General features: G+C 38.3%; 2 protein-coding genes across 4 annotated transcripts; one reads left to right on the top strand and one right to left on the bottom strand.

Annotated features, from left to right (window-relative positions):
* Positions 1-1564: 1564 nt before the first annotated feature.
* mapk9 (mitogen-activated protein kinase 9) lies at positions 1565-22144 on the top strand. 2 transcript variants are annotated; one of them, XM_084136373.1, is made up of 12 exons: positions 1565-1830; positions 9664-9815; positions 10733-10862; positions 11525-11583; positions 11978-12116; positions 14061-14226; positions 14317-14388; positions 15602-15784; positions 15887-16011; positions 16143-16206; positions 16456-16527; positions 19456-22144. In XM_084136373.1, the coding sequence occupies exons 2-12, from the start codon at positions 9700-9702 to the stop codon at positions 19593-19595; spliced, it is 1266 nt and encodes a 421-aa protein (XP_083992499.1). In that variant the 5' UTR covers positions 1565-1830; positions 9664-9699; the 3' UTR covers positions 19596-22144. The 2 variants fall into 2 exon arrangements, with proteins under 2 accessions (XP_083992499.1, XP_083992500.1); XM_084136374.1 differs by having other exon boundaries at positions 16155-16206.
* Positions 22145-27799, bottom strand: LOC311096928 (rho GTPase-activating protein 24). Of its 2 annotated transcripts, none has more exons than XM_084136371.1 (7): positions 26936-27799; positions 26429-26636; positions 25764-25896; positions 25560-25633; positions 25284-25405; positions 23591-24590; positions 22145-23094 (listed from the first exon to the last, which is right to left on the bottom strand). In XM_084136371.1, the coding sequence occupies exons 1-7, from the start codon at positions 27027-27029 to the stop codon at positions 22857-22859; spliced, it is 1869 nt and encodes a 622-aa protein (XP_083992497.1). In that variant the 5' UTR covers positions 27030-27799; the 3' UTR covers positions 22145-22856. The 2 variants fall into 2 exon arrangements, with proteins under 2 accessions (XP_083992497.1, XP_083992498.1); XM_084136372.1 differs by having other exon boundaries at positions 22155-23094; positions 25764-25893; positions 26936-27169.
* Between the last annotated feature and the right edge of the window lie 74 nt (positions 27800-27873).

Consider the following 27873-nt stretch of genomic DNA (forward strand, 5'->3'; position numbering starts at 1 on the left):
TCCGTCTCTACAGCACGACTTCACTATCCAGCTAGATTCATCATCAATCACCCCATCAAGGTCGGTCAGAAATCTTGGAGTAACGTTTGATGACCAGCTGACCTTCACAGATCACATTTCAAAGATAGCTCGATCATGCAGGTTTGCACTGCACAACATCAGGAAGATCAGGCCTTTCCTAACTGAGCATGCAACACAACTCCTCGTCCAGGCCCTGGTCATTTCTAGGCTTGACTACTGCAATGCTCTTCTGGCTGGACTTCCATCATGTGCAACCAAACCTCTACAGATGATTCAGAACGCTGCAACTCGTCTTGTCTTCAACGAGCCCAAGAGGGCCCACGTCACTCCTCTGTTCATCTCTCTGCACTGGCTACCTCTCGCTGCTCGCATCAAGTTCAAAGCATTGATGCTTGCTTACAGATCTATCACAGGCTCAGCTCCCTCCTACTTTCACTCACTACTACGAGCCTACATCCCTACCAGAAGCCTACGATCGGTCAACGAGCGACGTCTTGTGGTTCCATCACAGAGAGCCACAAAATCACTTTCCAGAACATTCTCATTCACAGTTCCCTGCTGGTGGAACGCTCTCCCCACCCTCATCCGGAATGCAGAATCCCTGACAACCTTCAAAAGACAGCTGAAAACCCATCTCTTCCGTGAGCACTTAACCGCATAAAAAAAAAAAAATAATAAAAAAAACCCCTTTCCCTCTAAAACCTCACTTATCGGGCTTATGCTACTCTGAATAATGCCTGAACTTCGTATTTTGAGCACTTCTTGTGTTGTTTTTGTTTTTTGCCTCTTCACGATGACTCGCTTAATCTAGTCCTAATTTGTAAGTCGCTTTGGATAAAAGCGTCTGCTAAATGACTAAATGTAAATGTAAATGTAAAATGTAATAAGTTTGTTTAAATTAAAAACAATGCCATCAGAAGGATTTATATTTTAAATAAAAAATAATTTGAATAAGTCAGTCTCAATTTGACTGAATATGGTGCATTTTAATCCATCTGCACTTCCTTAATTCATCTGATTCTGGGCATAACTTTTTTTATTAATAACAAAAATACAAAGTGGACATGTTTATGATATACACAATTTCTGTGTATATAATAAACAAAATTGAACAGTAAAACACCCCTTCTCAACAGAATATAGAAATGGCAGAAAAAGATAAATAAAGATAGGAGGGGGGAAAAAAGAAAAAAGAAAATGTATTTATAGCCTGCACCTGCATCATTACAAATTAAATGCATTGCAAATGAAGTTGAATGAATTTACTGAAGATGAAATGGTGTTGAAGTACTGTTTAAATTATTTTAAAAACAAGAATAATGGTTTGTTGTTGGTGAACTTATAACATTTGCAGAGACGATACGTTTAAAACAAAACAAGCATTGAAAAAAAAAAAAAGTCAGATTCGTAGTGTCCTAAAATATTGTCTTTAAAAGTTATAGTTACACCTTACATATCAATAATGAATGTCTTCCTGCAACTTTCAGGCTGCATCAAAAGTTACAACTTGACCTGACGAGTGCGCCATTACGTCATCCCTGCCCAGCGCGCGCGCTCGAGAGAGAGAGAGAGAGGCGTCGAAAAATAACTGTCCCACCACCAACCTCCGCCCCTGCTGTCATGCCACGCTCTGGACTTCACTGTCAAGCCTCTTAAAAGAGGAAAATCTGATTTAACCATCATCCCGGCTGACGGTGTTTAACGTGGTAGCGATAAACGCCGACACTTCCGCGGTCCAGAGGATCTGTTTGCTGGCGTGTGTATGTATGCATGGGAGTGAACTGGAGAAAGCGAGGAGAAGAAGAGGAGGTAAGCACGCAGCGAGCTAGCGAGAATTCATCCACCTCAGACAGTCGTCTATTTCTGTTAGCGACCATGAGCACGTGCTTTCATGTTTTTACAAACGAGCGACTTGAACGCGCGTGTTTGTGCGATAGTGTTGTCTCGAAGTGGCAGTTCGCCGGGAGTTTGGCATCGACACATCTGCAGCAGAGCTCTGGCCTCGCGCTGGATCAGGCCGAATCAAGTGTGACTCGCAGACACGCGAAAGACACAGCGTTTGTAGCTGTAAATACATTTGTTTTATGCGTGAGTGATTATCTGGTGTGTATCTTTTGCTTGGATGTAGCTAGCTGCTATTGGAGGACTAACGTCTAGCTTGCTGTGATGGAGCGAGTGCAACCTGGCAGGAGCCTGACCTGACTTGATAACGTGGTGGTGAACTGCACTGTGTGCTACATTGAAACTACACATAATAATCTCTGGGTTTGTATTTAGTATTCATAAATTGTCATAGAACTCCGTATATATCATCTAAGAAGAGGTCAGGGATCTGAATGAGGTCAGTAGAAGTGTTGTGAAAGATGCATGAAAAGATGGAATGTGTTGACATACTACCAGTCAGTTTAACCTCGCTATTCATACATGTGGCGTCCGTTAAGTCAGGAGGATTGAATAACTTTTCAAATAATAAAATTAAAAATAAATTGAGTTTTGTATGAATCCCCCTAGTTCACATGTGTCTGCAGATTTTCCCTTTTTTCCATTTAGGGCTTGTATATGACATGTTAAATATTAGGTTTAGTCAAATAGCAAGCTTTCATTTAGCACATGGGTCAATGACATGACGTGCATATTTTTGTGTCCAAGTGCATTATTTCATTTTAAAATAATTTGATAAAATTCATGACCTATATCACTTCATTCTCCAAAAATGTCAGGTGGTGCAACTGTTCGAACATGAACAGACCAAGAAAACTATTTAAAATGGTGTCTGTTAACAAATTTAAAACTAAATACTATGGCATAATTTTAGGTTTGAAACCTTTCATATAAACAAATTGTATCATTTCTAAACAATTTTTGAAGCTTTATTTGTCAATGACCCGCATGCTTTTTACTCATAGTATTTTTCAGTATACTTATTATTGTGACAGGCCTGAGGATAGCTACTTAGATAACTACTACTGCTCATTGTTGACAACAAGTAGGCCTAGTTATTAAGCTCTGGTTTTGTTTCAGGTTCTAGATTTTACTGTCTTTACAATCTAACATAAAATGTTAATATAACCATGAACTGAGTAGGCACAACAGTATTCAACATTAAGTTGCCATGAAGTGAAATTAGCTATCTATTTGGTAAATGCATGTTATTGATTTTATTGTGAATTGTTTGTCCATGTGTATGTATATTTATTTATTTTAAATTTGACCTCGTAATTTTTAATCGAAATATCATACCTCGATCCTCTGGTGAAGACGTCAGTCTTCATTGTGGTGGTGTATGCCAGACTTCTCCATTCATTTAGTACGCTTTACAGCCTTATCTCAAAATCCAATCACAGATGAATAGAACCAAGTCCCTACGCTACTTTTTTTTTTTTCCTCGATAATCGGTAACTCTCGGTTGTCATAATAAAGAAGAAAAGATCTGTCGCAACTACTTTTTCATTGCAGTTTTAACATGATAGTAAAAGGTTATTTAAAGGGACACCAGGCAAGCCTGAGTGTTTTTTCTCTACGAAGCTCCCCCTAGTGTCTGGTAGTAAATGCTTTCAAACACTCTTGTCCCTCCCCCCCCTAGCCACACGCAACCCAGCTGAGCAGAGGAACCAGCTATTTCAAAACCAGTTAGGTCTACCGAGGCAAGTAAAGCAATATTTTCTTTCCAACTGATGGCGTTTTTTTATTTTTTATTGTGTTGTCATGCATACTAGTATTTTTACCGGGAACGAACGATATGAACGAGGCGAACTACTGCTTTCGTGTTTGTTTTTGGGAGAATTGGCATGAGCATAAAAAAATATATATACCGGAGGCTAATATTTGTCTAAAGTTATATTAGGAAGGTCTATAAGTTCATCTGGTAGAATGACGATTTACCTTTGCTTGTCTAAGAAAACATCAGAACGTTTTTTCTAGCTCGATCATGATATGTGCAACATGTTTATTGCCTATTATCAGACGCGTTGACTTAGTGACATAAAATAAAAGTGTAAGTTACACAAATAAAACCGACAGAGGAACGGCCAAACAACTACAGAAATCAAACGTGTTTGCTAATGACAATGCTAACATCAAAGTTATAGTATCTAGCGTACTAGTAAGCCCGTAACAGACAGCGATCATAATAAAAACCTTTACAGACAATAGCAAACATCATGAGGTCACAATTACTTGAAATTTAAATATTAAACACAGTTTATTCCAAAGATACTTGCAAGTGCAACAGCAAGAAGGCCAGGTCAGCATACGTTTTGCAGGCTTCTATTTCTCTGTTCTCCCCATTCTGAAAAAGCCGGTCCGATATTTACTCGAGTCTGACTTCTTGCTCGGTCAGTATCCCGTTTCCTCTTTCGTTGGTCCTCCGACAAAGATTTCCTAGCTTTCTGCTTCTTTTTTACAGGCTCAGCCATAACTCAATCTATCGTTGCCCTTTGCTTATAGCTAGCCGGTGCTTGAATGTGGGCGTGTACGTGTGCAGTGCCGTCAAGCAATTCGTTACATCGCGAGACCTGATATCACGCGATACTTCCTGACGGCGACCTTTAACCGCACAAAACAAATTGTGGTCGGCACAAAGCATGTCTATTCTGCAAGTGAACCTGTATTTCCTTGTTTGAATTTTCTTTTAACTTTTTTATACCTGTAGATTTGTTCATTGTTGTTGAAAATAAGTGTGCAAGTCACACGACCTGTCAATGTTGGTATCCGCCTAATTTGACTTGCTTCAACCAACTGACAGATGCATTTGTGCCTAAATACTGTTGAGTTTGATATACAATATAGGAAACATAACTGCTTAAATGTTGATATTTTTATCTTAATAATATGCAAATATAGAGCATTTTATTATTTGTACTGTAAGTGGCCCTGTGATAATAAACCTGCTGTGACCCATTTTCAGGTCACGGCCCACCAGTCACTACTGTTAGAAAGATTATGCATCTTATTGTATCTAATTTGACTGACAAATGCATTTGTTATTTTGTAACAATACAATGAAGTCATCTCAGAGAGCCTCAGACTGCCCTAATGTTCATGCATTTTAACAGCAACCTAGTTAGAAAATTAGTTAGGCTACATGTATTGCTTACGAGATACTAATACTTAGTCTCAGCTTATCAACATCCAACTCATTTTGTCTGGATCATATCTCTCCACAACTGTCCTCCCATTTGCCATGTTTGTCAGGATATAGTTCAGTTGTAATGGTCAGGGATGCATTGACAAAATGCTCTTTTCTCCCGTATGTGGAAACATGGCCCTGAAACAGCTTTCGGGCAGAAATAGAATTCAGGCTGGTGGTCCTGTTGGCTGCAGCATGCTAAAACAGGGCAGGCCGTTTTGTCTGTGATTTAGCACAGCATGGCCTAGCAGCATGACTGTTATTCAGGCTGGGCATTAGCTGACTCATGTACCACTGAGAGCCGTGCGGCCGTGGAGTCTATGCGGAGGGAGAGGGTTCTAGCATCATGTTGCTCAAGCTTGTCTTGTCATACACCACAAGATCAGCCGAATACTTTAACTGGAGCATAGATTAGGGTTGTGCCGATAGAATAGATAATGATATTGTGTATCGACGATAGCCAGATATAATGTCAAAAGCATCAGCTATCTGCGATTATCGAGAAGATTTGGCATTTCCAATTAATGTATTAAATATTATTAATATTATTAGGCTACTATTATTATTAAATTAATATTCCAATTAATAATCAAAAATATTGATTTTTCAATACATATCGATACTGTAATATCTGAAACGCTTCCAATGCTCATTTTCCGCAGAATAGATACACAATTCTCCGTCAGCGAGTTGACACACAAACCCTCCTCCCCTCACTCGTTTTATTTGCTCCTGATGAATATTGTTGGTGTTGCATGCAAAATAATTACCAAATACCGGTCTTGGCGAGTATTCACGTCAACACAGTCAGTTATGTTTTAAGTGAACGTAAACACACGTGTAAGTTAACAGTATAATGGATCAGTGTAACTGCAGCCTAATATTCCTGTTGCCAAATTATGAGATGATATTAAAATATCTATATGGCCATTTTGTTTCCCATGATATCAATGTCAGAATTGTGGCCAGCGAAAATGTTCAGTAACTTTGTTAAACCAATAGCCACAGTGGCTGGTGAGCAAAAAAGTTAATGTCAAGCCCAGATTATGTAATTAAAATGATATTATAGCAGTGACAGTCTATAATAGGTCACAGGTCCGACACTGCAATAATCAGTCTTCAATGAAAATTAAGAGCAGCTTTATTTTAAACACGAATTTCAAAAAGAACTTGTTTAAAACAAAATACTTCTCTTCTAATTTTTTTTTGCTGCGGATGGGCCATGGGATGTGTTGAAGTAGATTCATCTGAGAGAATATGTGCCGTTATTGCAGCATCAGATGTCAAAAGCTTGGTCAGTCTCTACTTTCACTTACTGTAGTGAATAGTTGACTGTGGTTTGAAACTTCTTCACTCGTTCACTGCCATAACTCTTATGCAAAGTTTGCACATTGCTTGTGTGATGTCCACTGGCTTGCCTTGGTTTAAAACTGAAATATTTCCAATATTGAGACGTGAGATTTTTCTTTATCACCAACTCCGTCTTTTCTTGCAAAATTAATAATTTTGTACACGTCAATTCCCACGATATTAAAAGTAAATAATTTGTTAAATGAGTAAATATGCATATATAAAATCACCCACACCCCCCCCCACACACACACACACACTATAATATCGTGTATCGGCGAATGCACATGCTGATGATAATGGTGCGCCGATCTACTGATCTATGATCTACCGGTACTGATCTATTTGAAGCCTCCTTTTTATTATGTAGAATTATTTATAAGGATGCTCCAGTCAGGATTTTTACAGACATTAATTCAGGGCCTGAATTTCTTTTATTACTATTTATTAAAGTGCTGTGTTTAAAATTATTTATTTATTTAACTATTTATCTCAATTATTACTTTTATTCGTATGTGTATATTTTCATGCTGTACACTGTTGTGATGCTAAATTCACTTAAGCATCACAACTGATTTGACATTGTTATATAAATATTATAGATTAAAAATATTGATTTAAAATAATTATAAATATAAATCAATTTAAACCAGATATCGGTCGGATTTTTAATTTTCACTTATGAAGAGTTCTGATAATGAGGAACATATGGGTTAGGAGGATTGTAAACGTGCTTCAAACTGTGATGTTTCAGTGACTGATTCCTGTATCAGTTCCTGTAATCTGGAATTTTATATCAAACACTGTGATGCTTCATCTCTGCTCCATTACAATATTGGATTATTGGGCTTGCTTTAAATGGATAGTGTTTAGCCATGGTGAAATAGGATCTAATGGCTTTAAGGAATCAGCTTAACATTTATAAGTCCCAGCTCATTGTTGAAACCTTTTTTTTTTTTTTTTGAGTATACCAGTGCCAGCTTTGTCTATTATTGGCATGAAAGTTATCTAACTATAGCACTTCGTCTTGGTTTGGTTTACTGATGAGTCACTGAGGGATGTTGAACATGTAAAATGGAAGTTTCAAATAACTTTGGGATTTTCTTTGTTGCATAAAAAATGACAGGAAAAAGCAGAAAGAGGATCCCTCAGAAAGACTGAATCCCACAGGAGAACCTGTTTACCAGGTAGCATGATATTTCTGATATTTGAAGGCATTTCCTCTAAAAAGACAAAAGGTTTAGTGTTTGCTGTGATGTAGTTTTTGCTCTTGCTCTCAGAAGAGAAAGAGAGTACATGAAAGAAAAGCTTAAGATTGAGACTCCCACAGTGAGTTTGTCAGATGACAAAAAAAGAAGATTAAAAACTTGTTTGCGTCAGTGCATTTGACAGGATATAAAGAGTAGAAGTAACTAGATTCATAGTTTCTCAAAACATTGCTACACAATGTCTACCATGGGCACGTCATCCATTGACGCGATTCAACCTAACGACTTCACTTAGAAAAGTAATACCACACCTTTTCATAAAAGGCCCTCATTGAGTGTCTCAGTGAGTTTCTGTCAGCCTAGTTTTTCCGGCATGTTTCTGTCCAGCTGCTTTTTGGCAAAAAACGTCTGTGAGAGATCACTCTGATTGACTGTTCAGCTTAGTGAGCCAGTGCAGGAGAAGAAAAAAGAAAGTGATGCAAGCATGCAAACGACAAAGAGGGCAAAATGGTAAGCAAGCACGGCTTTGTTTTGCCTTGTTTGCTCTTTAGGCTTCCCTTTTTGAATGGTGAATACAGACTACTGCCATTTACTGGTAGAGTGGGCGATATGACCAAAATCTTATATCACGATATGAGTAATTTTATTTCACGAAAACTATATATATCACAATATAGTTATTTTTGATGATTTCATGATGATTTCATAATCATTCATAATTCAATTTCATAATTCTTGTCACCATTTTCAATATCACAAAACAAAACAAAACTCAATCTTACTGGTAATTTATATTAAATGGTGTTATTACATGGCTTGGTTGAATTCCAATGTAGAATGCGGGCTGTTATTTCTTGATAACAGACCGCTGCGAAGTATAACACACTGTTGCCATGATAAACAGAGCGTTGCTGTGGACACGGAACGGACTATTTTCTTTAGCGGAAGCAATACAATCGTTTTTAAATCAATAAACTCCTTTTTAAATCAATATTTTGTGTCAAATTTTTGATTTATTTTGTAGGTAGGTAGCCATGTAATAAGCGGGATAATGTATAGCGAGGCGGTTGTTATAGTGAATAACAACCCCTTCAGGCTGATTCAAGTTCAAATCCAGTTCAGCCTGTCGGGGTTGTTATTCGCTATAACAACCGCCTCGCTATACATTATCCCTTACATAAAGAAAGAACAAAGAAACTAATTACAAGCATATAGGAAAACAAAGTACAATAGAACAAAGACACAAATGAAATAGACCTACCTGAAAACTTCAAGCACTAGAAGACTCAAGTATGTGTATTTAACCGTTCAAGCCCAATTAGTTCTCACACACTTTATGAACAGTGGCTTCATGTGCGCGCATCTCTCAGGCAGTGCTGACAGCACGCGCATATAGCAAAATGAGTTCTCTTTCACTGCTTATTGCCCTTCAACACTTTAAAATTTAGTAACCAGTGTTAAATGAAAAAGAAAAAATAAGCAATTGTGTTTTTCCCCCTTTTGTACTGAAAAATACCGAACCGAGACTTCAATGCATGTACCGAACCGTTATTGTGTATTGTTACACATTGGTTTGATCAAATCCCTAACTGTAGCTAATTAGAGAAGGATGTAAGTTTTGCTTAGTAAGGTCAGGGAAGTGTATGAAGGATAGATATCACTTGTTTGTAGTTTTTATGTTTGTTTAAATGCATCAAGAATGGCCTTTCAGTGGACCAGTGCTTTTATCTCTGTGCTCTATCTCTGGCTTGACTCTCTAATGGCATCCTATAGGTATCCTGTGTCATTCAGTATGGCTATGCATTATATCTGATTCTCCTTGGGTGAGTCATCGGCAATGTCATCCCCCCACACGGTGCAGTAAACACGGGGGAGTGAGCTCAGTATGCAATCATCGCTGCCACGTCTCACATCATCTCTTCATCTCTCTCATCTACTGCGCTCCTTCTCTCTCAGGTTTGATTTGTCTCACGGCACTCAGTGGGAGGAGCCATGACTGAGGGGGAGGGACAGTTTTACAGCGTGCAGGTGGGGGACTCCACCTTCACGGTGCTCAGGAGGTACCAGCAGCTCCGCCCCATCGGATCCGGTGCCCAGGGTATCGTCTGGTGAGTGGGCGGCTGGAATTAGCAGAGGTTTATCTACCTCCATACTAATGATGTCATCGTCACATATCCCATTAGGCATCGCCTGTCTCAATTTGTCATGAACGCAGCAGATGTGATTTTGTCATTGACCTGAATGTCTCATTAGAGATTTGGATTTAGCTGCAGTAATAATAAGGGGGATTTTACAGCCAGCTGCATGTCTAAATTGTTTATCCAAGTGTAGGAGATGGACACTAAACCGTACGATACAGTAATGACATTTAGAAGGGGATTGGGGCACAATAGGACATTGCCCATGCACAAATATGGATATGAATCATGTTTGAAACTCTGATGATGGTTTCTACAATGATGAATCATGTTCTTTCTGCCCAAACTCTTTATTATAGAAGCATGTTTTATTAGATTGTGCTAGTTAACCCTGTGAGATACCTCAGTTAACTCTTTTGAAGAAATTTACCAGTGTTTTTAAGTCTTCCCTCAAAATTGCAACTTTAGGGTAGCTTTTATTTGACTTGTTTGATTACTTCTAACTATTTTTTTCTATCCTATTTACTTATTGAATTGTTTTGATAAGTTTTTATTGTTGTATTGTGTATCTGAATGTACTTCTCTTTTATGAATGCATTTATTTTATATAATTGTATTTGTCTTTTATTATTATTATTTTTGTAAAGTGCTTTGAGATGTAGAAAATAACGTTTATTCTTCTTATTATAAACCAAATATAGTTTTAGAGTTTCTTTTTTTAAAATATTTTTTTTTAATTATTGTTAAGCAAAAAACCTGATATAGTCTTACCATAGATATTTCTCGCCATTAAAATAGCCACAGAAGCTGGCATGGCGTTAAAAAACAAACAAACTACAATGATGATTGTGATTATTTGAGCGTGCTTGTTTTTCTGCCCCATTAAGCTCCGCTCTGGACACCGTACTTGACTCCCCAGTTGCTGTAAAGAAACTGAGCCGGCCCTTTCAGAACCAGACCCATGCGAAGAGGGCCTACAGAGAGCTGGTTCTGCTCAAGTGTGTTAATCACAAGAACGTACGTCCCCTTAACAGTGCACTCTTTCACTCAGAAGTACAATTTGAACTGACTCAAGCAACTCTATTTTGTTCAGGGCTGTCGCACCTACGGACTGTTTTTGCTGGAATGTCAGACTTCAGTCTCACTCACCGGTTAAGAATGTCAGAGGAGTAATGGTCTAAACAACCACCTCTGATATTTCTCTCCAATTGCCTGTCACTGAACAGCCTATTTTGGCTGAGAAAACAATGGGAAGTTAAGAAATAAGAACAGGAGTACCACATAAACACAAACTATTGGCATAACCTGAATTCAGATGTAATTCTTGGACTAACATTACCCAGTTAGAATGTTTGTTTTTTTTACGAAATTACGACAGCCATGAATATTGGTATTGCAATTTTACTTTTGCTCCATAAAGTTTTTTTTTTCTTTCTTTGGATTGATAAGTATATTGAATCTAGTACATAATATACTCATATTGATTAATCTGCAACCAGTAAGCATATTTGCTTAAATTATTCATTTGATAGCGGACAATTCTCCAGGGACTACGATGCTTATCATTGAAAATCAGATAGTGAGACCCTGGCCTTTGTTGTCAGGCTGATTCTTATGTGTAGATTATTCCAGATTTGTTTTATCATGTTTCACTTTTTTTTCTTTCTTCTTTTTTTCAGATCATCCGTTTGCTTAACGTCTTCACGCCTCAGAAGTCATTAGAAGAGTTCCAGGATTTGTAAGTTTTGAGTTTATAAATTCATGCGTTTATGCTGAGTGTAAGCAGAGTTTGTATAGCCGCAGGGTCTATTAGTGCTTTGGCTCTCGGTGTGATTATTAACATTCATAGTTTTGCTGAGACCACAATGCAATCTCAAGAGGAACTGATGAATTGCACTGTCCTACTACTGCATGTGATAATTACAGCTTTAGGATCGAAATTATATGTTATTAAATCAAGATTAATTACAACTCCTGACAACAGCACTTATGTTGCTGTTTTATAAAAAATGTTGCTGACTCAATGTATTAAGCTTCCTGGTATTAAGGATCCTGGCTTGTTTTAAGTCAGTACTATGCATGAGCTGTACATGAGCACAGAAAACCCTGAAGAATCTGGTTTCTCTCCTCAGGTACTTGGTGATGGAGCTGATGGATGCTAGCCTTTGCCAGGTGATCCACATGGACCTGGACCATGAGAGGATGTCTTACCTGCTCTACCAGATCCTGTGTGGCATCAGACATCTACACTCAGCTGGCATCATTCACAGGGTGAGATGTAACTACAACTCGTCTGGCAGTTAAGTAAGAATAAAACTAAAATAATTAGAAAAACTGAAAAAAACATGTAATGCCTCAAACTTAACTTAATAAAGCAAAAATAACCATGTTAACTAAACATGTTACATTTTTTGGTACACTGTACATTATAAAATGTTGCACCTTGATTAAAAATGATCCCACTTATTAATATGGCTGCTTAATAAATACATGTAAATGAAAAATGGATTTGAGTGAAATCTCTTTATTTTCTAAGAAACAGGCTACAAAGTGATATGAAAGACTAGCACCACTACACTAAAAACATTTGATTGTACAGTTCAGCAGTCATTATGCTAAAATATGTGACCACAGAATGCTGCCATTGACCAATCATATTTAAGCATTTCAGAGAGTATACACAGTGATTGTGTTTTCTTTGACTCTAAAAGTGTCTAAAACTACACCTAAAATATAACTTCATCAAATACTAAGCAAAAACTGATGTGGGAGTTAATGATTGTTAAACTAAACTGAAAATTTAAATGAAACTAAATGAAAAATTCTAAACTATAATAACCTTGAATGGATGGATGGATTGATTGAACTTAATTTTCCATCAAATATGAGAATGTTCCTTCTCATAAAAACAAAAATGTTGTACACATTTAAGACACAAACAATAAATCATAATCATTCAACAAATTCAAAACAACCACCCAATAAAAGTAACCTTTCTCACGAACGATGCTTCTTACCCTTACTTAAAGCTGCAGTCCGTAGTTTTTTCCTCTTTATCTCCATCTCTGTTCGAAATCTGCAATTGCAGTTATTCACGGAATTATCAGCTTTATGTGGGTTGTGCCTCGGCACGGCACAGCGCGGATGAATCCAATGTTTTGAGGAGAATGTGCGGCTGTCAGTGGATACCACGCTGGTGTGGATACTGGCATTCGCGATCACAGATTCTACTTTTTGGAAATATGACCAACATAAGAATTTTCACCGGAAAATGTCATCAGAACAAGTAAGTAACATCCACTTTTGTTCTGACCAACTAAGGGGAAAAAAGCATTGCAGTAAATCGCGCTGATTAAATCTAACGATCGCTTATCATATCACGTCAAACCGTAAAAATGATACTTTTTTCTCAAATTGTTAATGTTAACAACATCAGCATTGCGTGACTACATTTAATGCCCTTCCGATATTTATCCTTGTTTTCGCATGGGCCGGTTGCAGTCTCTTTTTTTTTCTGTAGCCACTCTGAAGTCCGAAGTCTTTTGCATTTTTACAACGGGTGAATCTCCAGTTGTCACTGGTGATTGTCGTTTGAACCTTTCTGGATCCGCCATCAAATTGATAAGTTTAATTATATCAAGTGCTGTGAGAAAAGGCTATTAATCTCCACCTCCAACATCCTCACAGGCAATATAGCCAACTAGCCGAGGCACATTCTTTATGTGTACAGATGTGACGTAATGACGCAAACCATGCTCGAATTTCCTACGGAAATCCACCAGTACCACTGGAGTTAAAAACATTATTACAAGCTTACCGTTTTGAATCGAGCTAAGGCAAGCAGATAGTTTTGAACACTGGCTGGTTATGTACCTGCTCAATTTATTTTGGATAATTTTTAACCCAAAAAAGTTACGGAATGCAGCTTTAATTTCATTCAATATTCTCACTGCCACTGGTATAAAAGAGTGTTTGGGGACTTTCTTTCAGATGGAAGTTTTACAAATTCAGATCATTTGTATAATTTGTACCCTACTAAAGGCTTCAAGCTCAGGTTTAAATAATGGCAAAAATTTTCTTTCAATAAGTAAAGACCGAATCCAACATGACACATCACCAGCTGTGTTCTCTGAGCCATTTGACATTACAGTATACCAACGTGTGAGATTGTCTTTCAGCATGACTGTATGAGACTGTATCATCTCTGCCCCGCAGGATCTGAAGCCTAGTAACATAGTAGTGAAGTCCGACTGCACTTTAAAGATTTTAGACTTTGGGCTGGCCAGAACCGCCTGCACTAACTTCATGATGACACCCTACGTAGTGACCAGATATTACAGAGCGCCAGAGGTCATCCTGGGAATGAAATACAAGGAGAATGGTAATGCTATTTTTTTTTTTTTTTTGTCAGTAATATTCTTGAAAGCCTTTGGAGAGATAAATTGTTATTAATATTTGATTGTTTTGCCAGTGGATATCTGGTCGGTGGGCTGCATCATGGGTGAGATGGTCAAAGGGAGCGTCATATTCCAGGGCACTGATCGTATCCTCTTGATCCTTGTTCAATTGCTTGTCCATAATCACCTGTGAAAATATGCATTTAAACTATGCATTCATATAGATGTAACTTTTAAATGCAAACTAAAGCATAGAAAGTAGAAAATAGAAAGCTTTTGTAACAAAAGTTTGGGGTCCGTTCAGTTTTTTGGAAAGAAATTGATAGTTTTATTCAGCATGCATTAAATTGATCAAAAGTGACAGGTGACAGTAAAGAGATTTATAATGTTACAAAATATTTTATTTAATATAAATGCTGAATGTTGTTCTTTTGAACTTTATATTCATCAAAATTGTTATAACAGTTTTCAACATTTGATGACAATTTTAAATGCTTCTTGAGCACTAAATCAGCATATTAGAATGATTTCTGAAGGATCATGTGACACTGAAGACTGGAGTAATGATGATGATAAATTCAGCTTTGCCATCATAGGAATAAATTACATTTTAAAATATATTCAAATAGAAAACAGTTATTTTAAATTGTAATAATATATCACAATATTAATGTTTTTACTGTATTTTGGATCAAATAAATGAAGCCTTGGTGAGCATAAGAGACTTCTTTTAAAAACATTTTTAAAAATCTTACTGATCCCAAACTTTTGAACGTGTGTGTGTGTGTGTGTGTGTGTGTGTGTGTGTGTGTGTGTGTATATAAATGTATGTATTTGTTTCACAAACTGCCTGCAGTTCTATCATGCAACTATGGGTGTGTGAAACCCTGGTGTGATGGATTAGACATCATACTGCTTGTCTCTGAATAGTTCTGGGTAACACTTTATTTTACAGTGTACTTGGTACACATGTAGTTACTATAGTAATGACTATAAATTATACATAATTACATGCAACTAACACTAAACCAAACCATAATACTTCTCCAACCCTAAAGAACATGTAGTTTATTTATACTACTCTGTACTTAAATGTTTATAATACACTGTAACAAGGACACATTAAAATAAAGTGTGATCTAGTTCTGCAAAGTATCGTTCACTCGTGATTGTTACACGTTTGATGTTACCGGTCTGGTTTTGGTTTAGCAAAGTTCATCATACTTCATGTCTCACTAAATATTAATTTCTTTTTTTTTTTTCATCTGTGTCTGTCCTAGTCGTTGAAAAATAAGCTGTTCTTGGTTTCAATTCCATGTGAATCTTTCACCTTGACCTCCTTAATTGAGTCAATCTCAGATATTGACCAGTGGAATAAGGTAATTGAGATACTGGGAACCCCGTCGCTGGAGTTCATGAACCGTTTGATGGAGACTGTAAGGAACTATGTGATGAACAAACCTCAGTTTCCCGGAGTCAGTTTAAATGAGCTTTTTCCCGATTGGGCCTTCCCATCAGAGACCGAGCATGACAAGATCAAAAGTAAGACATCCCAAATCTTCCATGTCTGTAACTTTGCTGTCTCTCTGAGTACAGTCTTAATGGTGTACTAAACAATTACTTTTTACATCATTCCTTATGTAGCTAGTCAAGCACGAGACCTGCTGTCCAAGATGCTGGTAATCGACCCTGAAAGCCGCATCTCTGTGCAGGAGGCCCTCAGTCACCCTTACATCCACGTGTGGTACGACCCAGCCGAGGCCGATGCGGTCAGTGCACCCGTTCATGTCACTTTGTCCTGTCCAGTCAAGTTGAAACTGTTTTACAGGGGACATTTGTACAATGCCAAGGAGGTTCCCCCTTGAGAGAAGGACTTGTAATGATTGTTTTGTGTGTTCAGCCACCTCCACAGATATCAGACAAGCAGTTGGAGGAGCGGGAACACAGCATTGAGCAGTGGAAAGGTACAAATGCCCTCTGCTATCACTAACTCCTGTTGAGCTATACGCTTCTTGTGGAAAATTAGTGCCTGCAGCAGAAATGATCACTGAAGATCTTTTGCATTCTCATTTATTCTACAATAATGGGTAGTTTTTCAGTCTTGACCTTATAAGCTAATGTCTGCTGAAGGTTTGAGTTTATTAGTGATTTGTAAAAAGATGGAAATGGACAAACTCTGCTTATGTTTTCTTGGGGGTTTTCTCTTCCTACAGAGTTGATTTATAAAGAAGTAATGGACTGGGAAGAGAGGAACAAGAATGGAGTCCTGAAAGAGGAGTGTTTAGGTGAGTCACTTGTACAAATGTGAAATCTGTGTATTCATCCAGCTGTCTCTGTCTAGTTGACAAAGATTAATGCTGAAACTGATAGAAATTGGGTTGAATTTTGACTTTGGACTGTAAACAGATGAAAATAATAATTCTAGATAAATTTGATGAATTTTGCCATACTGAACAGAGGTGATGTATATAGATATTTATTAGTCACCTATAAGTCCCATTTATTTCAAATAAAATGAGTGATTTAAGGTGCATTCAGTATGATAATATGACGTAATCACTGTTTAACTAAACGCCTGAGAGAATCCTCATGCTCAGTGCCAGTGGCTGCCGCCTCTAGGTACACGTGGTGTACTGTAGTTTGGTGAATTTGAAAATGTGGCAAATTATCATACTGTACCAGCAGAGACAATGGGAGAATCAGTAACTGTACCTTCAAACAAGACAATCAGAAAAGATCTGAAGTCAGAAAGACTGACAATGTCAAAAAATCAGAATAAACATTACGGCAGACATTTTGAGCATTTCACTCACGTTTGTGAGTAAAAATAGATGTGTGAGAACTGTAAAATGTATCTGTAATGACTTGAAAGTCATAAAAAATCTTAAATATCTTAAATGGTAAACAAACATCATAATGATCATTTATGAGATCATTTAAAGAGTTAAATTAGAGGATGGAAAAACTGAAATTGCGATTACAGACTAATGTTGTTATTATTATTAAACTTCCAAAGGCTATGATTTTATTAAATGTATATCAGCGCTGCACATTTCAAAGTACAAATGCAGCACTGTTTCACGTTTACCAGCTTGTGGTTTTAGAGCAGTTGAACACCATGCATTTATGACAATTGATTGCTTAATGATTACTGTTGATAAATTATGACAATGTGTAGTTGGTGTTCATATTGTAATATTTTTTTAAGATGGTTGTAAGAGTGTGTTTCATCTCCATCACCTTTTGAATGAGCAATAGTAAAGTGTACAAATTCCAAAATAAGAGTCCTGGTGCATTTCGGGCTTGTTCATAATTAAAAGTCCCTCATTATGCATAGTTTTTTTCCACCTGGTTATTATTGGCATTTTGGTTGTGCAAAACCATCTGGCATTTAATTCAACACTCCTTAAACTCTTGTAGCTTCTGTCTGGGTTGCCCCATCACAGGAAGGAAAGACTAAAAACATTTAACACATATTCAAAATATAGATTTGACTGGTATTAGCACAATAACCAGTTTATTACAGTTCAATAAATTAACTATTTTACTTATTAAAGTTTGAAGCAGAAATATTAAAAAACTTATGTACTTTTATTATTTAATGTCTCTTTGTATTCCTTTATTAAAGGGACTGTGTGTAGGAATTTCTCCCATCTAGTGGTGAAATTGGATTTTGCATTCAAACGAATAATGCTCTCCAGCGCCTCATTTTTATGCGCGTTGCATCTACGGTAGCCGTTATGTACTAAAAAGCTATGACAGGATGTCTTATAATAGCACTTTGAGTTTTTCTTCGGGTGAACAGGTTTGTTATTTAAAACAAACTGAAACTTGAAACAACTACTAATGCTACAGTATGAATTACTGACTGTGAAAAACATTAACTATGGTAATTAGTAGTAATGCCTTCTTTACTCGTTATATTTTTTGAAGTACGTGCATTGTTAGATATCATCATCATCATCATCATCAGAGCCTTCTCTAACGTTACTTTACTCAATAGCTGCTATTCATCAAAGAGCCTGTTTAACTTTTAACTATAAATGTTCTACTGTCTATATAATAAAGTACACAACCAAGCAGTGAAAAAAAAGCTTGTAATTAAGACCGTAACATTGACTTACCTGTCGAGAAGAAAGCAGGCAACTTCAGGGTCTCTTTTGAAAGCTTTCTCCTGCATTAACGTTAGCTATCCTGACATTAACCCTTGTTTTTGTAATCTCTGGTCACGTTTCCTTTTACGGTCTATTTTGGACTTTTTTGACGACGAGGATTCATCCTGTGACTCAGCATATGTATGAATGAACGGTGTATAAATAACCGTGCAGTGCATCCTTTTAAACTTGCCGCGGCATTGACAAGCGCCTCTCTCTGCTCTGCTCCTCCGCTTCTGCTGGCTTCAGTCACGTGACGCTGGTTCTGAACGAAAACGCGTTGTGGAAACGCGTTGGCCTAGTACTTTTTGTCCCTCTCTGCTATTATAGTTTTTCAAGATGGCGGAACTACATGGAAGCCTCCGTGGACCTACCCGTCCCATGTATATAAAGATAATAAATTCTTCGTTTACGAAGATTAGTCTGATCATTGGCATAGGTATTTGTACATCATTGAGGGCATATTTATTAATAAAAATATTGATTTTAGATAATAAAATACCTAAAAAGCTACACATTGTCCCTTTAAGGAAGGAAAAACATATTATTTGATACATTTTCATTACACCCCTAAAGGTTTTTTTTTTTTTTTTTTTAAATGCGCTTCTAAATTTTTCAACTTAGAGCACATGTGCTCCTTGGGGGGGTAGAAAGTAAGCGTCAAACCCTGCAGGATGGAAAGATTTGATGACAAAGTAATGATGTCCTAGATTCTTCTTTTGTGTTGGACAGTTAAGAGAATTAATTGTCCCTGTCTAAAACTCACTAGTATCACTGTAATTTACGTAAAACTCAGAGACGATCATGCTGATCCACGTCGATATATGGCAATGTAGCATCTAACACCATTGAGGTTTTAGTACTTGAATACACAAAGAACAGCAATGCTAATGCTAGCTAAGTAACTACTGAATTACTGTCAGTTACTGAAAAACAATTTTGAAACACAATGAAAGATGTAATAGTAAAAATGTTATCTGCATTCAATATAACACTGTTAGACATATTTAGCGCATTATCTTGGGCCCTAATTTTGATGCATTGCTCTGTGTGTTGTAGATGGTACGGTGAACAGCAGTGCCACTGCCTCCCAGTCGTCCTCTATTAATGACATCTCGTCCATGTCAACGGAGCAGACACTGGCCTCAGACACTGACAGCTCCTGCATCGACACCCTCACGGGGCCGTTAGAGGAGTGAATCAAGTGACCTCTTCTCGCTTGTCATGTCCCTCTCCCTCGCCAGTGTGGCCCATGCCGTGATCTTGACTGAAGAGAACTGTGGCTGCACGTTCATACAGCTGCAGGTTTACACTCGTAATTGTTTACTCTTGCTTTTTTCCTCTGTCCCATCTCACGTATACAAACATTCATGTAATATTCTTAATTATGTCGCGATTGATCAACAAAATCTTTATCCATTTCTTGTGTTTAAGTGCATCTTCACACTTTTACTTTTAGATTTTAAAAATAACTGTTTAAAAATGGGTAGATAGGTAATAGGTTTATGCATTAATGCATTCACATTTTACTTCATATAAACTAATATTAAATTATCACCTTATCCATCTAGTGGATTTATTATTATTGCAGAAGCATGTGTGATATCTGGATCTGTCCTTGTCATTTATGTCCCCTCTCTCTGTGCGATGTAACTTTTATCACTGTTCATTTCATCACCTAAAAGAAGCACAGATATAAATTCTCTGACAAATTTATAGCTAGTGAGCCCAACTGGAACAAGTTCCTCTTACAAGTATTGCTGCATGATAACAAAGAAGACTTACTAGACAGACCATTTAACTACAGATCACTGAAATATGCCTAAACATCTAAGAAATGGAACAATAGTGCGTGCCTCTGTACATAGTCACCATACATACACCCATTTTAAAAGAGAACCTAATGATGCATTTCTGTTGGTTAGGGTGTAGTCATGTGTATATATACGTACATAGATTTTGTGTAAATGTTCTTTCTTTGTACTGTGGAAACATTTTTACAGCTTCTGAATATGATTTTGCATGTGTACTCTAAAACAAACTATGTATGGAACTTGAAAACTGATTTTAAAAGGAAATTGCACATAGAGGTTTCAAAGTGAGCATATTCGGTTTAAAATGGACAAAAACTTGCATCTAGATCTGAGATGGCAAACTGTGGATGCAATATCCTAATCAAAGCCCCTGTTCCTCCTCATTCCAAGGGCAATTAATCACTGCTGGCAAGTTCGTGACATCTCATAAGATTGTACATTTAATTGCATGAGCTAATGCAAACCATTGCCTTTTTTAATTTCCTCAAACTTGAAAAGCCCATAAGAATGTTGTACAAAGCAAATTTATGGTCTCTTTCCTTTTTAAAAAACAGGATTGTCAGCAGGTTTTTATTTCTTCACTTTCCTCTTGAAGATTTATTTTCAGTGAAACACTGAAGAATTTTCATGTTTGTATGGCCATATAATTTTTTTTTATATATATACATGTCTATTCAGCCTTAGTTTACTGTGTGCAGACTTGCAAATTGCAGTTCAGTGACACTGTGGCTAACCATGCACTTAGAGACCCTTTTTGGACTGTGTTCTTTAACACTGGTATTCATGATGGAGACCCAGCCATTCAATTCATTTGTCAACCTTTCTGCTTCCTTTTTCATCCAGTGTTCAAATGTTGTAGACTGTATGATGTGTCCTGTACCCTAAATTCATTGTTATGCACGAAAACATGTGCCCTCTTCATCTAAAACTTGAGGACATTGCAGAAACCTGTCCTTTTGTTGTAGAAGACTAAATTGAGAGCCTCAGAAGGACATTTGAGTGTATTGAATTTTTGGTCCTCCAAGCTCTTCTGATGGACTGAAACATGAATGTAGAACTTTCACTGATGGACAGGCCTGGAGGATGAACTTAACTTCACCATAACAATCATGCCTTAAGCATCTCTCTAACACCATCACTCACTACAGCTTGGCCTGGAGATCACAAAATGATTGACAGTAATGTGCCTGCAATCAAGTTTTGTTTATTTTTCAGCAGTCTGGAATGTTTGCTACCATGCCACAACCTCATTGAGCTTGTGAGATCTCATTTGGTGCTTCACCTTACTTCACCTTAAAGTGATAATGTATTACAACAACGCAATAGTGCATTGTGTTCCATTTTCATTTCGGAGCCTCATGCACATTAGTTTTACTGTTGTGGACTCATTGATTCCTCTAATGAATACTGGGGATGGACCTCCGTGTCATTTAGACCTCCAAGACAATGGACAAAGCTGGCTCACACATTCTCAAGGGCTCTTCTTTTAGGTGTCTGTTTCCCTTGTGGGAGAGGGTGTGTGTCCTTGAAAAACGGTGTTTTGTCACTGACAATCTATCACTAGAGGTGGAATCTGTAATGACTTGAATAATTATTGACTTCTTGGATATTCTCAGACTATCTTCCTAAGAAAACAGTTCTCATGATTGTCATCATCAATCTTCTCAATCAAATCCTGTAAAAGGAATTCATATCTAACTGCTCTGTGCTAGTAATGTCTGTTTAGTTTTCATGTGTTTTGTATAGTTGTGCTACATATGGATACCCTCTCAGTGGGCTATGATGGGAGTTACCCAAATCACAAACCTGTCTGAAGCATATGCAAAACTTAAATGGGATTCTCTGTCTACAATAATAGAGTGAGACTTCTTTTCTCTACGAAAAGAAAAAAAGAACCACGTGTTACGTCTCTGTCCAAATAAAAATCTCAAACTAAAGAAATGTTTGATGTCTTTATTTTTTCATTTTATTTCATATGGTACAAATACATTGTGTATGAAGAGTTTTGTATGAATGTCTTGTTACCTACACAGTACCCAATTACATAGTGTACAGTGACCCCAAGCCAGGGCAGAGACTTTTTAAGTCTGAGCTCATTTATCGTAGAGCATCCCTAGGGACAAGTTTTCATTAGAATCTCTTTTCTCAAATATGGCATCCATACGCAGGCCATGATGACACAGGACCATCTTACTTTTGGGTCCATTCCATTGTCTTTGAACACTTAAATGGCAAAAAATTGTCTTTAATATTATTTAGAACATGCTGGTCCATACAGTCGTTCAGGCAACGGGACTGTACTTAAAAGTGGGGCAATGGTTTCCCTCAGGAATGCATCCTCATTTATACAGCCCTGAAACACTCCTGTTTTTAACACTGTTATTACTCTGAAACTGGTGTTTCCCAGCCCTGATCTTGGAGTACTTCCAACATTATGTCTCCATAATTAAACTCAGCAGCTGGTTTGCGAAACTCCCTGACTTCTTTCTGAAATGGGGGTATCAGAGGAATATATCCAAAATCTGTACTATTAGGGATACTCCAGGACCACAGTTGGAAAACACTGCCCTAAAACATTGAAACCTTTCATATGCTGCTAAGCTTAGATTTGTTGCACAGCATGTGAATCACAAACAGCACATGAATTCAAAAACTCTGAACAATGCGACTGGTTTTCCGGGCCTCTGCTTTAAGCTCACCGAATGTTTCAAAGAACTGCTCCATCTCCTGTTGCAGAGTGGCGTTCCGTCTGTCAGCATCTGCACGGGCTCGCTCTACATTTCGCATCTTGATCTCGGCCACACTGACCCAGCGTCGCTGCTGCTCCAGAGTTGAGCGGAGCCCTGCAACTTCCCCCTGAAGTATCTTGTTCCTCTGCTCCAGCCTGAAAACAGAGAAGAGAATGGGGTAAACTTATTGTGTTCATGCACACTCATTCATCTAGTGTTTCTCAACCATGCTCCTGGAGGCACACCAACATGGCACATTTTCAAAATCTTCCTAATCAAATACACCTGATTCAACTCATCAGCTTGTTAGTAGAGACTCAGAGACCTAAAATGGAAGGGTCTGGGGAGCTACTTTCCTGAACCATTCAAATCCAACCTTGCTCTTGGAGAGCCACCTTCCTGCACTGTTCAGACCCAACCCTGTTCCAGCACACCTGCATGTAATTTTTTAAGTCATCCCAAACACCTTCATTGTGCTGGTTCCAGTGTGTTTGATAAGGATTACTGCTAAACTCTTCAGGACAGTAGTTCTTTATAGTAGAGTAGAGCAGGGTTACTGCCTCTGCGTTAATGTAATGACAGTGCCAGAGATTTGCAATTTTCCCTTACAAAACAATTGTGGTACAAAGACAATTGATGATGTGATCTTACCTGTTCATTTTTGCTTCATACTCTGCCTTTTGCCTGGTCATCTGTTGACGAAGCCCTGCAACGAGGCACTGCATGGCATGGGAGACTGGAAAACCTAAGGGCTCTTGAGGAGCACTTGGCAAAAAGACTTCACTGCTGCCGGTGCTTAAAGGGGCATCTGTGGGAGCAGATGATGAGGCAGGGGAGTTAGGGCGAAGGTCTTCTTCACCAGAGTCCATTCTGAATGAGGGGAACTGTACTGGAGAACCATGGCATGGGCTTGCAGCTCCACCGCTTCCACTGCCCCCTTCCAAAGGCGCAATCTCACAGGAGGACCAAGAGCTGCTGCTCTCAGCCATGCTGGCAGTACCTTTGGCCTCCTTGTTTTCTGTATATCGCTCCTCAGTAACTATGTTGTCATAGACAGATAAGGTACTATCCTGGACTTCACTGCTGCCTCCACTCTCCCCTAGCGCTCTCTCTGGACTCCAGCTGGGTTCTTCTATGTCAGGCCAGCTCCTTGACTGCACACAAATTTCAACCCCAGCTTCCAGCACTTTGGTCATAGATCGGCAGGCAGGTGGTGGGGTGGAGGGTATAGGTACATGTCTTTTATGGAGATATTCTTGTGCTGAGCTGTGTTGACTGAGGTTGTCATAAATCAGAGTAGAACTGGTTGGTGAAGAGTCATCTTGAAGCTGTCTCTCTGTGTCTGATAGATGATGGTTAATGTTTTTTTCACAAGGGCTTTGAAAAGACCCTCTCCTCTCTGTGGTTAGTGGTAGAGAGTTTACCTGTGGACAGGCTACAGTCTCATCTAGAAGGGTCACGTGATCTTTGCCAAGCAGAGGTTCCCTCTGTTGGGAAGGTGGTTCATGCACCCATTCCACAAGGTTACTGTGTCTTTGTTTTTGGTGGACGGCTTGCAAAGATGTTTCAGGAGGGTTGCAGTTCTCTTTGGAGAAGAGCAAGCTGTGCTCACGGATCAGTTCAGACATTAGATGTTGCACAACTGCTGCCCCTAGTGTAGGAGAGAGGGACGTTTAAGTGTGTGGTCCACAGCCATGTGGCAAACAGCGTCATAAGTATCTGACCTCACAAGCAAATAAGCACATACACTAACTTAAAGGTGCAGTGTGTGATTTTAGCGACATCTAGTGGTGAGGTTGCGAATTGCAACCAACAGAAGTTATGGTGGCCGACAGGAAAATATGTTGTCGTCTTGAGACAGCAGAGAGTAGCCAGTTAAGCAATGAGGTTTCTTTACAAATATAAATTAAGAAATTATGTTTACTTAATTATTCAGTAAAACTATGTTATTGCGATTATTATTGTTACTTGTTCATCATTGTGTCACTGTTTTATTCTCTGACTTTAGCTTGCTTCTTTGCACGAAGAACAACATAGTGATGAAACTCGTTTGTTCATTTAGGGCTACTGTAGAAACATATTGGCGCAAAATGGCTATTTCAGTGTAAGGGGACCTGCGGTGTATGTAGATAGAAATGGCTTATTCTAAGGTAATATAAACATAACAGTTCATTATGTAAGGTCTTTATACACCACTGAAAACAGTTATGTATATGATATTGTATTTCTGTCAACAGATCCTCCTAAATATTACACAATGCACCTTTAAGATGTATCTAAATCTCAGAAAAGTCATTAACCCATTGCCTCAGAACATTTTTTTCGACATCTAAATATTGCTCACCTCCAATGATACTTTCTGGGTCCTCTGCTTTAGGCCGGAGAATATTTGGCCCGAAAACAGTTGCCAAGTTCTGGATACTCATCTTGTTGACATTGGAGTATGATTGGACATCATTTAAGAATCTGGTACAAAGATGTGTCATAGCAGTGTTATCTGACGTGAGCCATGACTAAAGACTAGACAGTTCATGGCAAATTAGGTTAAAGCTCCAAATGCCAATATCTAGATAATGAAAACCAAATCCTTAGATCTTTGGATGAAACAAAATTATCTTACTGGCAGATGTATTTCAGGAGGTTGAAGTTTGCTACAGGCAGCTCATAAAGGAGACTCTTCAAATCTTGCAAACCCTGAAGTTCAGGATGAGATTATAAGAAACAAAATTCTTGTCTGCCCTTAAATGTCCAGAATGTAATCATATTGTCTTAGCACGAATAGCATCGTGCTCTTCTTTGAAGTGAGTGAGATAGTTGACTATACCTTTTCTCTGTCTGAGGGGATTCTTTTGCCACATATAAGAAACTCCTCATAGCGGGAAAATGGCACCAGAGGTTCAGGCAGCTCCCTGAGGTATAGCTTCAGCAAAGATGCCACTGTGTGGACATCTGTGCTGCTGAGAGAGAAAACATGTATTCACTACAAGAGTAAATTCACTTACACAAGTATTTGTACAAATGTATTTACTTACTAATATTCACACACACACGTTAGGTTTTGATATTTTGATACTTTGTGGGGACTCTCCATAGACATAATGATTTTTCCATTCCATATGTTTTTTTGTTTTTGTTTTGTATGTTGCAGTGGTGGGCAACATTTTGACTTGAATCAGCGCCATTTTAATTCATAAGTTGCATTAAATTGACCATGTCCAACATGAAGTTAAATTATAATTGTAGGCAGTGCACTTCACTGAATTACAATTAAAAGAAATTATTCAGATAATTGTATTTTGGGAAATAGTGTTTTTTGGCACCATTGCCCATACATTGGAGTACAAATGTCTATTTATGACATTTCATACAGATATGTCTATCTGTAAGGCCTATAAAACTTTCAAAATTCAAGACTTATTCAAGATGTACATTATGCTGATTCAAACATTATCTCTGCTGTACCTGTACCGATTAATGTCAATCTCTTACCTGTCAAAAGATGGTTTCTCCCCAGCATCAAAAGCTTCCTGCAGCTCTTTAACCAGCGTAGCCTGGCCGGGCTGCCTGAAGAGTCCCACCTCTGTGAGCCCATGCTCTCGGATAAAATCGACACACTGCTCTACCACCAGAGGAGCCATGTGATCCCCATACCTCCTCTCATACAGGACTGTCTCCTCCAACCTTTGACCAAACACACCTGTGATGATAAAATACAGGTATAGAGTTATCAATGACAGACCCCTTTAGCTTTTCACCTAATTTTGTCAAAGGATATGTGCTTAAATAGTGAGAGGACTCACTATAAATGCAGTTAACCTCAAAAGCGAAAACAAATATCCCGCTGAGTCCGCAGAGAAAGGACAAAATGCATCAAACATGAATCATTTTCGGCTAAAAAGTGCCTTTAGGATTAATGCACGCTGCTGCTGCACTGCACCAAAATCTACCTCTGTGTGTGATGGTGTGCCCTCTCCCTGCCTAATATTTAATACTCACGTCTTCTGAAGCTCAGCACCCTTTTTATCTTCCTGTAAGCAGAGTGAGACAGATAGCTTCCAGTCCGCTGGATTGTCTGCTTGTTTTCAGGCATCTTTTCTTTTATCCGTCTGTCTTTTTTTTGGGACACACTTCCACTATCCTGCACCTCAGTAGCAATCCTGAAACTGGCACCGAACGATTGTCATCAATGAACCTAAATCCCTTTTGCTCATGTTTTACAAACTTGTTTAGTCTAGGACTGGATGTTCCTTTCTCTCCTTCCTCCTCCCTCTCTCTCGCTCTCCTGTCAGCAGGTAAGGCTTAGCACCGAAGAGAGGCTCTCTCTCTCTCTCTTTCTCTCTCTCGCTGATGTGCAACAGTGACCCTCCAGCTTAGATATGCATGCTTATCGGATATATCAGCATTCCAAATCAGATGACAGTCCTCATTCTGAAAGAGGAGGCATTGTTCAAGTGCACACCTCTCATTTTCAGCACATTTCAGTAAAAAGTGTTCCTTCAGTATCAATTCTGAAAGTTCCAAAGTTGAAGGACAGAAGCTTAGCAAAGGGTTTTATCACAACAAAGTATTTGTCAAAAACAATTTGGTGTCCTTAGTCCAGGGAAAAAAGAGACAACCGGTTTAATTTGTCCAAGTTCAATATACGTCCTGATAGAACACACTGTTGTCCATTTAGAGCTCGACCTCTTCTACCGCGACGGTTGCTTCCTGCGGGAGCTCACCGATGTACCACCTGGTGCTTTTCAATAAAATGGGTAGAAGTCTGGTATAAAGTTGATGTTCCCTTTGACGCCGCCTCTGGAAGTGGACGTCTCAGTCATATGCCACTGTTGACAGTGACATCAACAGAGACATGTCTGTGTTCGCCTCTGAAGGGGAGGTTATGTTTGTCTGTACTTAATTGTCCAAAGTTTCCAGTGACGTGAGTCAGCACC

The sequence above is a fragment of the Abramis brama genome (genome assembly GCF_963993115.1).
Source record: "Abramis brama genome assembly, chromosome: 15".
Classification (NCBI taxonomy): Eukaryota; Metazoa; Chordata; class Actinopteri; order Cypriniformes; family Leuciscidae; genus Abramis; species Abramis brama.

What these genes read in the sequence shown, in the direction of transcription:
- mapk9 (XM_084136373.1), top strand. Translation starts at nt 9,700, where the DNA reads ATGACTGAGGGGGAGGGACAGTTTTACAGCGTGCAGGTGGGGGACTCC. An exon ending in CAGCTGGCATCATTCACAGG is followed by an intron (nt 12,117 to 14,060) that starts GTGAGATGTAAC and finishes TCTGCCCCGCAG; the next exon opens with GATCTGAAGCCTAGTAACAT. An exon ending in AATGAAATACAAGGAGAATG is followed by an intron (nt 14,227 to 14,316) that starts GTAATGCTATTT and finishes TTGTTTTGCCAG; the next exon opens with TGGATATCTGGTCGGTGGGC.
- LOC311096928 (XM_084136371.1), bottom strand. Translation starts at nt 27,029, where the DNA reads ATGCCTGAAAACAAGCAGACAATCCAGCGGACTGGAAGCTATCTGTCT. An exon ending in CTCCTGAAATACATCTGCCA is followed by an intron (nt 25,406 to 25,559) that starts GTAAGATAATTT and finishes TCTTTGTACCAG; the next exon opens with ATTCTTAAATGATGTCCAAT. An exon ending in CCCAGAAAGTATCATTGGAG is followed by an intron (nt 24,591 to 25,283) that starts GTGAGCAATATT and finishes CTCCTACACTAG; the next exon opens with GGGCAGCAGTTGTGCAACAT.